Source organism: Neoarius graeffei, chromosome 2, assembly GCF_027579695.1.
Source record: "Neoarius graeffei isolate fNeoGra1 chromosome 2, fNeoGra1.pri, whole genome shotgun sequence".
NCBI classification, from domain to species: domain Eukaryota; kingdom Metazoa; phylum Chordata; class Actinopteri; order Siluriformes; family Ariidae; genus Neoarius; species Neoarius graeffei.
The window spans coordinates 81,471,032-81,485,004 of record NC_083570.1 but is presented as its reverse complement, the minus strand read 5'-3'; the positions used below and the strand labels follow the sequence as shown (position 1 = coordinate 81,485,004).

The window sequence follows — 13,973 nt, the reverse complement described above, 5'->3', positions numbered from 1 at the left end:
CTACTGATGAACGCTACACTGGCTGGAAGGAGACTTCACTGCTGTGCTGATGGCGCCAACTCGCGGTTAAGCTCGCATTGGCCTTCAAGAATGAATGAATGAATATTTGGTCCCCCTCACTATAAATCAAAATCTGATTGGTTGATTCATCTGTCACTTGCTACATAAACATGCACTGCCATGGCTTTCTGTCCTAGCAGTGAAGTTCTAACCAATGAGCGAGCCAGCTCTAAACTCTTTTCAGCCTAGAGACAACAAACAAAAAAAATCTCATTGGATAACTGTATTTTAATGTTTTCAGGTGAGTAACCCTTTCATTTCAGAAGCAAATTTGATAGAAAATGAGACCAAATTAGAATTATAAGAGAATAATTATAATGAAATTATAAAAGAATGAAAGCAATTAAATATAACATTTGAAATGCTATGTTTGGGCTGTCTCTGAAGGCCTAGAAGGCCCTGAAGGTTCCCCTCTGATGGTTAAGTTTCTTACATTAAGTTTACTTGATATACATCTATAAGCAATTTTAAAAAAATTGTTGTAAAATGTATTTTGGGGGTTATGTTGCTACTTTTTTTTATTTTTTTTTTTAATTTTGGTGTCATTGTGTTATTAGGTTGCTAGCATTCATTGCTTTTAAGTCTCTTACAGTTCATTGCTTTTCTAAGCTTCTTTTTATATGGATTTCTTTTGGAAAGTACAGTACTTTTACACCTACATTTAAATATATAAAAATAATGATGCTGTTATTAACACAAGATTGTTGATAAATACTGTACCTTTCACAATTACTTGTCAGAGTCTCTATGCTGCGTATATGAGGTACTCTTTTGGGTGTTTCTAAATGAAAATGAGGAACTTTTGTTTCTGACTCATATGTCAAAAGTTACTGTATGACACACAGGAGTGCTGATGTGTAACAGTGACCATTAGTCACTGGTACAGCTTGTCAGACACTTTACCAACCAGGGAACTGTATGACCGCTTGCGTTTGTGAACGCTCCTGTTCTTTATTTAGAAAGATAACTTGAAGCAGTCTGAGCCGGACTGGGAACTGTAATTTTCGTTCACCCTTTCTTTTTTGGGAAGTAACTAAAAATATACAGAAAGGTTAGTAATTCGGTTAAAAACATCAGCTGCCACAAATAGTCACTCCATGATTTCAAGGCTCTGGAGATAGACAGATAAGAAATGGACAGACATAAAGCTGATCTGTGACTAATAAGTCATGTTATGAGTAAACAGTACAGCTCATGCACTAAGCATAACATTGATTTGTCTTGTTTTTAATAACATTCTGTCTGAATCCAGATTTATAAAATACTTAACCAATTCATGGTTCTTAGCTTTTGTATTTTGTTAAATATTCTTTCATGGGGCGGCACGGTGGTGTAGTGGTTAGCGCTGTCGCCTCACAGCAAGAAGGTCCTGGGTTCGAGCCCCGGGGCCGGCGAGGGCCTTTCTGTGCGGAGTTTGCATGTTCTCCCCGTGTCCGCGTGGGTTTCCTCCGGGTGCTCCGGTTTCCCCCACAGTCCAAAGACATGCAGGTTAGGTTAACTGGTGACTCTAAATTGACCGTAGGTGTGAATGTGAGTGTGAATGGTTGTCTGTGTCTATGTGTCAGCCCTGTGATGACCTGGTGACTTGTCCAGGGTGTACCCCGCCTTTCTCCCGTAGTCAGCTGGGATAGGCTCCAGCTTGCCTGCGACCCTGTAGAAGGATAAAGCGGCTAGAGATAATAAGATGAGATGAGAAATTAATATCTCATCTCATTATCTCTAGACGCTTTATCCTGTTCTACAGGGTCGCAGGCAAGCTGGAGCCTATCCCAGCTGACTACGGGCGAAAGGCGGGGTACACCCTGGACAAGTCGCCAGGTCATCACAGGGCTGACACATAGACACAGACAACCATTCACACTCACATTCACACCTACGGTCAATTTAGAGTCACCAGTTAACCTAACCTGCATGTCTTTGGACTGTGGGGGAAACCGGAGCACCCGGAGGAAACCCACGTGGATATGGGGAGAACATGCATACTTCGCACAGAAAGGCCCTCGCCGGCCACGGGGCTCGAACCCAGACCTTCTTGCTGTGAGGCGACAGTGCTAACCACTACACCACTGTGCCGCCCAAATTAATATCAATTCCTTAAATTAATATGGAAATATCAAAGACGGGTTTAGTGTGCTGATATTTTGAAATGTTACTGGGAGTCACACTCCAACAAGCCACAGTTAAATTAATAGCATGCATGTTATTTTAGTCAAACCTTCTGAAAACACCATTTCGCGTACCAGTACTTCCGGATTTTCTAGATTGGTAAATACTTTTTAAATGCAATTTAAATCTAAGATTTTTTTTTTTTTTTTTTTAATTTGAAACAAGCCCATGATGACTATCCTGAGAGCGGTACAAAGTCTTGAAAAGAAACCGAGCTTATCAGTGTGCTTAATATTGCTGTGCATGAAATCACTAAACATTTTACAATTTGACTTGGAAACCTGATGGACTGGGTTGTTTTAGCTCTGATGTGCTATCTAATTAATGTTGAGAATAATATACATTACCAGTTAAAACTTTTGATACCTTCTAATCCAGTGTTTATTTTTATTAATTAAGACACTGTGTCTTTTTAGGTTTATTTTTCTCTGTTTAATTGTACTTTGTCAGCTCATTTGTGTGGTTGAATTGTTTTGTTTTCCTTGGCTGGTTGCTGATTTGTTGATATTTCAACAGAATATTATATTTAATATTATTCTGTCACTTGTTCAAGTGGCACTAGAAATTTCTTGTCCAGAAGTTCAGCACTTGTTGTCTATAGCGCTATATAAATAAATTTTACTTGCTTACTAACTTGTATGTTGCTCTGGATAAGAGTGGCTGCTAAATGCCATGTAATGATGGATGTCGTTTCTCTTTACTTAGTTGAGCGGTTCTTGATGTAATATGGATTACTACACTTGTGGTGTAGGGCTATTTACTATTTACTGTTTGATCTTGGATGCATTAAGAAGGCAATAATTTGCACTAATTAACTTTTGATGAGGAAAACCTGTTAATTGAAAAGCATTCCAGGCGACGACCTCATGAAGCTGGTTAAGATAATGCCAATAGTGTGCAAAGCATCATCAAGGTAAACGCTGGCTACTTTGAAGAATCCGATATTACATTTTTTTTTTTGCTTACGACATAATTCCATATATGTCCATATGTTATTTCATAGTTTTGATGTCTTCAGTATTGTTCTACAATGTAGAAAATAGTCAAAATGCAGGAAAAAGCCATGAATGAGTAGGGGTGTCTAAACTTTTCACTGACAGTGTATCACTAATATATAACTTGTGTATAACTTTTGGCATTTGATTCTGAACTGTGTTTCGTCTGAATAACAAAGATGGTACATAAAGTTGTAACCATTTTCTTTAAACCAAAAAAAAACACAAACTTATGGCTTTGTCATCTGTGCTTTTGTGTAATTTGTACTGTGATTAGACATTGTGTGCTCAGTCTGTCAACTTTTCAGGTTCTCCTCCAGTCATACAGTATTTTAGTAGAAAATTAATGATGGAGTAAATAATCCATTTTGTTCACATTCATTACACCTGCGGCTGAGTCTGTGACGCATCTACTAGTGATGCATTACAGAAATGTCACCAACATGGGTTAGAATATATTAGTGCACTGGAGCTCAAAACTAGGTGGACATGTGACGTAGCTGCTTCTTATTGGCTGCATGAACCTACAGCAGAGCACGTTCCTGCCTACAGCACTGGGCTGGTTACAGTGAGCTCACAGCCTTGCACTTCATATCATTCTGTGGGGTTTTTTTTTTTTTTTGAGAGGGGAATATGACTGCTAGTGGTGCTGTTACACTCTCTCTCTTTCAAAAAAAAAAAGTCACAAATAATAATTTAAAAAGTTTTGGATGCCCAAAATCTCATCTCATCTCATTATCTCTAGCCACTTTATCCTGTTCTACAGGGTCGCAGGCAAGCTGGAGCCTATCCCAGCTGACTACGGGCGAAAGGCGGGGTACACCCTGGACAAGTCGCCAGGTCATCACAGGGCTGACGCATAAACACAGACAACCATTCACATTCACACCTATGGTCAATTTAGAGTCACCAGTTAACCTAACCTGCATGTCTTTGGACTGTGGGGGAAACCGGAGCACCCAGAGGAAACCCACGTGGACACGGGGAGAACATGCAAACTCCGCACAGAAAGGCCCTCGCCGGCCACGGGGCTCGACCCTGGACCTTCTTGCTGTGAGGCGACAGCGCTAACCACTACACCAAAATATGAAACCTTATATTGATTTTTCTTTTACCTTTAAAAGACAGAGGGATTTAGCTCTCCTAACCTAGTGATATGAGCCACCCCTGGCAGTGAATGTGTAAACAGTGCTGCTCAAGAACCCCACCAGAGTGGTGTTCTCTGACCTCAGTTTTAATACTCCTATAAACAGTCACCATAGCCGTGTGTCTGTAAGAGGCTCACGGTATTTAAAAGGGCCAAGTGGTGCAAGAAATCACTCGTTCAAATCCCTGCTATACTGGAAGACAAGGGTGCAGAACTGCCCATGCTCTCAAAGTGGTAAGGATCGTATACTCATTCTCCCTTGTCAGTCATAACACTACCCAGTCATGAGCGTTTGTGAGTTCATGTATGGGGACAAAGGGCAAGTAGCTTGCTGCCCTGTGATGCAGCATGAGCAGCAGCTCAAAAAAAAAAAAAGAAATTGAAAGGTGTGGGTTTTTTTTTTTTTTTTCTAGTTTTAATCTTGGAGGAAGCATGTGTTATTCTTCCCAGCTGGTAGCTGTTCTGGGACTTGGCAGGTGACCAAATAGGGGATAAAATGGGTTGGGGGAGGAACTAAGTAAATAAATAAATGAAACTGATTTGAGAATACATCACTGGTCTTAGCGGTGGGCTGGAATCTGAGCGAGAACAGAGTGACGGGTGGCTAATTAACAAGGAGCTGATAGCAGACGAGGAAGTAGGGCGTAATTCTGCTGTCAGCACCAGTTTGCCTGAGCAGTGTTCTTCAGGCCATTAGGATGTAACGTGACAGACAGGCCATCTGTCTGAAAGAAATTTCTGCATCACTTTTACAGCATGAGGAAAATGAGGATAAAATTTGATATCTAGCTTTAAGAGTTCTGAAATGGAGCAACTTGGCATCAGTTTCATTTCAGCAGTTGTCTTTTGTCATGATTTTGGCTTTTGTCAAGTCCTTAATCAATTAGAAGCATGTGTGGAAGGTTTTCAAAATGCAATCCTAATGTCAGACGTAAGCGGAGTGACCTCATGCTGTTACTAATATGCGTATTACTAGTATCATATGCACTGAGAGGGTCAGAATGGCATTTTTAATGTTGCAGATTAGCATGTGGAAGACGAGGAAGATGATGAAAGAATTGGCACGTAAAAGTAGTGCATTTGTGCAGGCAGATGTCCTAGATTGAATGCTGTAAGCAGGTGTTTGTCTGTACAGCTTCAGGATGTTGACTTGAAACTGCCATTTTTGTTTAAAAAGGATTTTTTTTTTTTTTTTAAATCTAATGGATCAGTCATGCGCTGAATCTCTACGTCAGTTTGGAGGAAGAAAAATGATAGCCCTCTGTCTACTACTACACACACACACACACACACACACACACACACACACAAAGCTCCTGTTTCTCTCTTTCCATGACTTCATCTGGCAGTCCGCTCACGTCTTTGTGTACATAAGGCAGCCAGACGCTGAAGTGTAGTTCCACGGTGTATTATTGGTTTGAGCTGTGATCCTGTGTGGTGGATCCTACAGTGCTCTGAAAATGAGTATTCTTACTCCTCTGTGCTCTAGGTTCTATAAATGGCACCTCGAATTTATGGTTTCCTCTAATTACTCATGTTAACTTTTAGTGCTGATACCAGTGACAAAATGTTTTGGATATGCTTAGTCAGGGTGAAAAGTCAGTCCTAAATAAACCATGCGTTGAGAGATGAGTGTCTCAATTTGATGATATTTTGCATTACTTGTTTGCACTCTTATAAACCCTACCAGTTACAGTACTATACAAGTCTTAGGCACCCCTTTTTTTCATACAAACTTTGATATAGATTTCTGTTTTATGACTTCTACATTATCCAGTCAGTACAAAAACATTGTAGAGTTCCAAATATTTGTTTTCCGGCGCAAAATTAAATGTTTGTATCTGAGCAGCATATTACATAAGAGAGCACTTTTCAGATTATAAAAGAAAACATAATGAAGGCTACTGGGTTTTGGTGCAAAATTAAGAAGCATGTGTGACAGTGTCCAGAAGAACTGTGGCTGGTTCTGTAAGATGCCCAGAAAAACCTACAGCTCATTTCTTTATAAAACTGCACTCATTGTACCTGAGACTTTTTTTTTTTAAACAAAGGGTCGTCTCGCACCAAATATTAACTTTGTTTCATTTATTAGCTCATCTGGCCGACAGGCAATGAGCTTATGCCATCATGTGTTTTTTGTCGTCCACGTTTCATGAAAATCGTTTCTTCTCTCTCAATTCTTCACCAATTTTTATTCTTTTTGGCAGGAAGGTAAGTCTGCCTGGGGTGCGTATAGCTTCTACCCAAATTTGCATAATTGCAATTAATAATGAAGATATGGAGTAATTAAGCCCTAACGAGCAGTTTCCACACACATCGCTTCCTCTCCCACAATTCTTCACCGATTTTGATTCTTTCTGACATGAAGGTAGGGGTACCTAGGGTGCACATAACTTCTACCCAGATTTGCTTAATTAGGGCCCAAGCCCGAATGGGCGAAGGCCCTATTGCTCTTGTAAGAGTTCACTATTCTTCTTCTTCTTCTTCTTCTTTATTTTTCTCCGCTGTTGGGCCATTTTCGGGGCGCTTGCCATGGGCGAAAACGCACGAAATTTGGCACCAGTTCCGAGAATTGCCACCGCTACTCAGAAACAGAAGCCCAAACTTGGCCGGGGCTCAGGGCCTCTATAGCGCCCCCTAAGTCGTTGTGATTTTGGCCTCCCACATTAAGGTGCCTGGTTGCCATGTAGTTTGTAGTGGTGGCATGCCATTTGGTACGCTTATGTATCTCACTAAGCCGGACAAAAATGTAATGCCAATTCATTAGCCACGCCCAACAGGAAGTGAGGTAATTTCACTTTTATGCGAAATGCATGGCCACGAAGACGGTGCAACTCCTCCTAGACCGTTCACAGGAATGTCACCAAAATTGATACACATCATCTACAGACATGGCTGACAAAAGTTACTAAATACGTTTCACGTAGGATAAACCGTTCAGAAGTTATACGTCAATCATTTTTCAATGCAAAATTTTACTTGCTTAAAAATTCATAACAAATCTTCTAATTACTCAAAACTGCTCATACTTCACACGCAAATCACTCATTGGGCTTCTGACATGTTACCCAATTTCTGTTATATTTCGCCACTGGGGGCGCTATTTTTGGGCAAAAAATCCAATCTTTCCTCAAATTTGGTCAAACTTCACGGCCACCCTCTTACTACCTCCCATGTCATGTATACCACATTTTGGGAATTTTCATCCATGGGGGGCGCTGTTTTTGGCCGACGCAATTGCTCCAACACGGGTTTTTGGTTAATAAGTCCATAATGCTTTTCCTTCACACCACTACCTTGTGATAGTATGTTGCTGTTGTAGACACTTATTTTTCCAACTCATAATCGCTCATGTACAGCATAGCGCCACCTACTGACATGGGAAAAACCAAAAAATTTATTCTTCAAAAATCTATATCTCATCTTCTATTTACTCAATTGTCATCAAACTTCATACGCAAACTCTTCATTGCTCACCTGACATGTACGCCACATTTTGTGCACTTTCGCCCCTGGGGGTGCTGGTTATGGCAGAAATGATATTGCAGCTTCTGATTTGTCAAACTTGGCAAGCAAACTCTTTACAAGACCCTTATTGGGGCGCTTGCCATGGTCGACAACGCACGAGATTTGGCTCCTTTTTCTTAGACTGCCACCGCTACTGAGAACCAGAAGCCCAGATCCAGGCGGGCCTCAGGGCCTCTATAGCGCCCCCTAACGTGTTGTGATTTTTGCCTCTCGCATTAAGGTGCCTGCTTGGCATATAGTTTCTAGTTATTATTATTATTATTAGGGCCCGAGCACCGTACAGTGCGAGACCCTATTGTTTTTGAAGGATTATTATTATTATTATTATTATTATTATTAGGCCCCGAGCACCGTACAGTGCGAGACCCTATTGTTGCCATGTGTCCAATTCTGTGCTTTGTCGCCATTGTGGGAGTAATGTCTCTTGCCGAAGAAGCTGTGGAAGGTTTTTCGCGGGGACGCATGCCCCCGCCCCCCTTGGCCGCTGGCGCGAGGGCCCATCGAGGCCGCTTGCGGCTTTAATTTACAATTATTAATGAAGTTCTGGACTAATTAAGCCTTAATGAGCGGTTCACCAAATATCGCTTCTTCTTGGTCAATTCCTCACCAGTTTGCATTCTTTCTCGCAAATAGGTAGGCATTCCTAGAGTGTATATAGCTTCTATATATAGCTTGTATATAGCTTGCAACATTTTATTGCGTAAGGTGGCCCACTTTAGATAGTTCCTTCTGGACTAGATGGGGCTGGAGTGAGCTATGGCTTACTGTTTATACAATTTTATTTTATTTTTTATTTTTTATTTATTTTTTTTTTATGTTGAAACTTTTTTTGTGTAAGCCATTTTTGGTCAACAGCATTTCTTTACATGTGCCTAAGACTTTTGCACAGTACTGTATATGTTATGACACGCTGTATTCCTGGGAGGTGTCCATGCACAGTGATCATAAACCATATCCACATGAAGTCGCCTTAACAAAATACAAAGCTTGCAAAATGGACTTGTAAATATAAATTACTCAGTACATGGCAGCATCATTTATGGAAACCTATTGGTGTCATGCCAGGAAAAGAAAAACTGCTCATCACCACCTTATAACATGAAAATTTTATGAGATGTTTCTCACATTTTAACAAGATATTTGCATGTTATGACATACAAACTTATCACATTATGGCAAGAAGCTTTTCTTATTATAACAATATACTACTTGACATGAAACATTTCACTTTATAAGGAGATATTAACTCGCCGTGCTCAATAACAGCAGAATCTCACTATGTCTCAACCCAAGCATGAAGTAGAACTTAATCAAATGCTGTAAATGAGCTATATTCCTGTTTATCCATTCACCCCACACTGTTTCCTCATTCAAACGTGTTTCACATTATAACCTATCAATATAAATTATCTTTTCACAACATAAATTGTAACATGAAACATTGTTATAACAATTTATCACATTTAATATTTAAGTTATTCCACGAAACAGTCATACATGAGCTGATAGCTGACGAGGGGCATAACGGCGAGTCAGCTATAAGCCATGTACGACGAGATTGAGTGGAATAACTGTTTTATTCTATCCACATTCACTGGATTTTGAGAAACAGAGCATTTTTATTTTTATATTTTGCAAATTCGATAAATAAAAACTTTATACAAAATTATTTCCACTTAGAGTGTAAACAAACCGGCAAAATGACAGTAGCAATTTGTGAAAAATGCTGTAATAATAATTCTTGAAAAATAATATCTTACCATCAAATACTTTCATTGCATATTTTGTTGCTTTTTTTTGGGGGGGAGGGGGGTTGTTTTCGAATAATGTTTTTATTTCATCCTCGATTGGTTCTCTACTCACAGTATATGAGCTGATAGCCTAGCAGTAGAGTAGCCAATCAGAGCATGTGATTGCTCATATCCAGTGGATATGGATAGAATAATAATTATTTAAATTCAATATTTATTAAAACATGAAGATGTGGAGGGGCACAGTGGTTAGCAAGAAGGTTTCGGGTTCAAACTTCACGCCCGACAGGGGCCTTTCTGTGTGGCGTTTGCATGTTCTCCCTCTGTCTGCATGGGTTTCCTCCGGATGCTCCGGTTTCCTCCCACAGTTCAAAGACATGCAGATTAGGTAAAACACCCAGCCACTGGGGTCACACAAGCCAGTGCATACTTGGTGCCAGTCCCAAGCCTGGATAGACTGGGGAGGGTTGCGTCAGGAAGGGCATCCAGTGTAAAACCTATGCCAAATCAAATACACAGAACAGATCCACTGTGGCGACCCCTAACGGGAGCAGCCGAAAAAAGATGATGATTTTGTTAAAACGTGAAAAACATCTTGTTTTAACAATAACAACTGGTCCGTTTTTCTTTTCTTTTTTTTCTGACAGCAATATGCATCCCTAATTGTTTAGTTTCAACAGAATCAGTTATTTTTACAAAAAAAATGTTGCTTCCACTAGGGTGTGGGTGTAAATTTTAAGTTATAATTTAAGGCTATGTTAAAATGATACCACTTGGTGCAAATTTTATTTATTTATTTTATTTATTTTTTTTTAGTAGTCGTTTGTAAACTCCAACATAGTGGCCACTGATGTTGAACCTGGCTTGTGTTCAAGATAACAGTAGAGATTGCGTTCAGCTGGTGTAACCGGCTGCTTGTTCTTATTGCTTGGGGTTGGTATGATATTCACATATATGAGCACAGACACACACTGAGGAACAGGTGCACGCACCCTGTACACACCCCCTGAGGCTCATATTGAGTGATGGGAGCCGCTAGGCCAGCATGAGATTTTGCTCCCCCACTGGAGACTAGCTCACACCTCCGGCATGACAGCTGGGGCCTCCGCTGCCATTACGTCATCCCCCAGTCTGCCCGCCAATCACATATGGGATGTGCTAACAATCTGCAGTATCAACACTGAACACCCTCTAACACACACACACAGCTCTCTAAAGCAGGCCATCACAATGCAATCCCATGCACCATAACATCCAACTGCAATTACAGTCAATGAATCATGCACACCAGCAGGAGGCTCATGTTTGCAGCCAACAATCATTTTAATGCTTTTGAAACGCTGCTGTGGTTTAGTGTGGCTCTCATACCTCAACTCGACTTCCTGTATGATGTATGCAGGTTGTTTGTACAGAGTAAAGGGAAAAGCATCAGAGGGCATGATGTTCAGCTAAGAACTGTCCAGGATGTGCATCAAGTGTAACATTTAAAATGTTCCATGGGAGTAATCAGATAATGCGTATCCTATGCATGTTCATTTAGTACCTGACATGCCAAAGCGGTGATGGTCAATTCTGTGTCTGTGGATAATTGGGCAGCATGTGGGGGGCCAGATATGAGCCAAGGAAGCTTGCGGCATTGTGTCTGCCTCAGCACATTGCCATATGCTTCCATCATTCTTTTATTAGGCCAACATGCAGGGTTGATGTCAGACAACACATAGATTAGCTGCATGTTGTAAATGGTGTTGCCTCCTTCACTCCCTTAATTGCTCATATTAAAAGGGAGGTTTCTTGCAGAAGTGCACTGACTTCTACGCAACTGCCGTTTTTTAAGGCGCAGTGCATGGATCGCGTCTGTTTTCTACAAATTGGCCACATGGAAAAAATGACTAGCCTCCCTATTTAAGGCGTTTGCCAAGTACAAATGATAGCATCTCTCTGGGCAGTTTTTAGTGGCTTGTCATCCATTCCAGTTGCAAATAGGTCTTTATAACTTCATCTAAGCAGGCTACGAAAGCGAAGATCAACCTTAATCAGTATATAAGTTGGAGCTCCCACGATGCTAAATTTAACTGGTGGAATAGCAGGAACTAGCTAATATACTGTAATAGTTCCTTGGAAATGAGCAAGGGCAACGGAAACGACACTCACTCTCGCCAAAGGAAATAAAGAAGTGTCATTTTTCTGGCATGGATGAAGTGGATGAGAGCAGGCTGCAGCTGGGGATTATGTCCTTCAAATCAGTACGGACTTAACATTTCATTTTATGCAATCCAGACGACTAGTGTGAATCTGGTGCCATTAAAAATCTTTCCTTCTCTTGTGCTCAAAAATTTGAACGTGACCAGCACAACTTGGTGGTCTGTGATGAGAAGTGAGTTTTTCTGAAAGGGGGCCTCTAAGGTGGTTGCATATTTGCTGGGTGAGTAAGGAATGTGGTTTGCATGCCTCACGCATGAGAGAGAGAGAGAGAGAGAGAGGCCTGTACTCATAGCACATGAGCTCATTCACTCTTAGGTCAGAGGGAGGAGAAGGAGAGAGAGAGAGAGAGGGAGGGGAAAGTCAGTTGATGAGAGAGAGTGAGCGACTGAGTGAGCGAGTGTAGGCAGTACAACAATAGGGAGCTCCACTTTCAGTTGCCACACAGAGGACGATTGCTGAAGGATCTGCTGTGTGTATCAACACTGAGGACCCGCCGTCAGAAGCCTGATGCTCCTCCAGCTGTTAGTCTTGTCTTCTCCATCTATCTGTTAAGTCAGCACACAAACCTGCTTTCCCACTAACCCCCCTGACGGATTTGCGAGAAGCCTTCAGTTTCCCTCTGACCTTGTATTTTGGTGAGCTCAGCGTGTAGAGGTGTGCATGTCCCTGGAAGTGGTCATATCCTCTCCTGAGGAGTGTTTCTGCTGCCCCACTCCTCACACCGGCATGAGGCTGAAGATCAGAGTGCGCAGGATGAAGGAGGCTCGGGAGCTGCGAGGTGTGTATGGGGCACACTGGAGCCAACCAGCTTTGCATCCGCTTTTCTGATCTCCTCATGGTCTTGTTGACATTCTTTCTCTAATTCACTGTTTACTTGTATATTGATTTTTGTGGTATGTTCTCTTTTGGGGTTTTTTGTGCCTCCTTTCTTTCTTTCTTTCTTTCTTTCTTTCTTTCTTTCTTTCTTTCTTTTACTTTGAACATGTTTGTGTGTGTTTTTGTTTTCCTTTAAGAATAATTTATTTTTAAAAATTAATTCCTTTAATAGTTATTATAATAATATTGGTCTTTATTTTTTGCCATTCTTCTTTGTTCTTTCTTTTTTCTTTATTATACCTCATCATTCTTTTTCTTATGCTTTTACTTTTATTCTTTTTTCCCCACCTTTAGAATCATGAAAATACTTTTAAATGTTTTTCTGCTTTGATGAAATGACAGTTCTCCAGGTTTTAACATTACACAGATAAAGTTGTATACAGTGTGCAGTCTAGTTGGCCTTTAACCAAACAGCCACAGTGGTGAAATTACGTATGCTGATAAACTATCACAAAATGGATGGTGTCTTGCACTGTGACACAGTGCAAAAGTGTGTGTCTTTGTGCAAACAGCAGTATGTATGCCTATATGACTCACTGTATTTGCATTGTGTTTGTCACAGAGCGACGGTTAAACAGTTGCTGTTATCAAGTCATTCACTTTTATTTGAGGGTTACTACATGTAAGGTGGCTGGACTGCTTTTAGGAAGAAAAGCCATAATACTAATAGAACTAACAGTTAATGGTTTATATGGTTATATGGGGCCTTGGGGCTTTATACTCTCCTAATCTGTGAAGCATGACATGGAACACCAGAGGCGACCCTGCTGCGCTTAATGTTCCTCATTGTGCTGCATGCATGTGTGCTATGATGTCATATAGGCCTCATTGAGATGGAAAGTGTGTGTGTGTGTGCGCGCGCACATGGAGATGGAGAGGGACAGATGGAGGCTGCTTCTCAATGGCGTCATGTCTTCTGCATCTGGAGGCTGAAGAGGTGGGGGTGATTGTGTGTGTGTGTGTGTCTGTGGGCTCCATTCAGCTCCATCAATGCTTTTGGATTGGGGCTGGGGTGTGTGTGTGTGTGTGTGTGTGTGTGTGTGTGTGTGTGTGTGTGTGGAAAGGCCTTTAGAGTTTGCCTGAAAAGATACACACTGAAAGGCTTCTAGTGTTGGAGGTCTTGTGCCGCCGGGTGAGTGGACTGATGTCAGGCACTGGGTTAATGCACTCTGTGTGTAAATGCTTCCTTTACACTCTGCATGTTATTTTAACAAAGGATAACATGTATTTATTGTATAAATATTGGTT

At 41.0% G+C, this 13,973-nt stretch overlaps 1 protein-coding gene across 2 annotated transcripts in view; it reads left to right on the top strand.

Annotated features, from left to right (window-relative positions):
• dusp8a (dual specificity phosphatase 8a) overlaps nucleotides 1-13,973 on the top strand; it is a 70,663-nt gene that overhangs the window by 48,160 nt on the left and 8,530 nt on the right. Inside the window, exon 1 of one of the 2 annotated variants that reach the window (XM_060915057.1) lies at nucleotides 12,240-12,627. The exons of the other annotated variant lie outside the window; for it this stretch is intronic. Within the exon in view, the coding sequence (XP_060771040.1) occupies nucleotides 12,510-12,627 (118 nt within the window). The 5' untranslated portion in view covers nucleotides 12,240-12,509. Of the gene's footprint in view, nucleotides 1-12,239; nucleotides 12,628-13,973 lie in introns of those variants that run through there. 2 annotated transcript variants of the gene reach the window in all.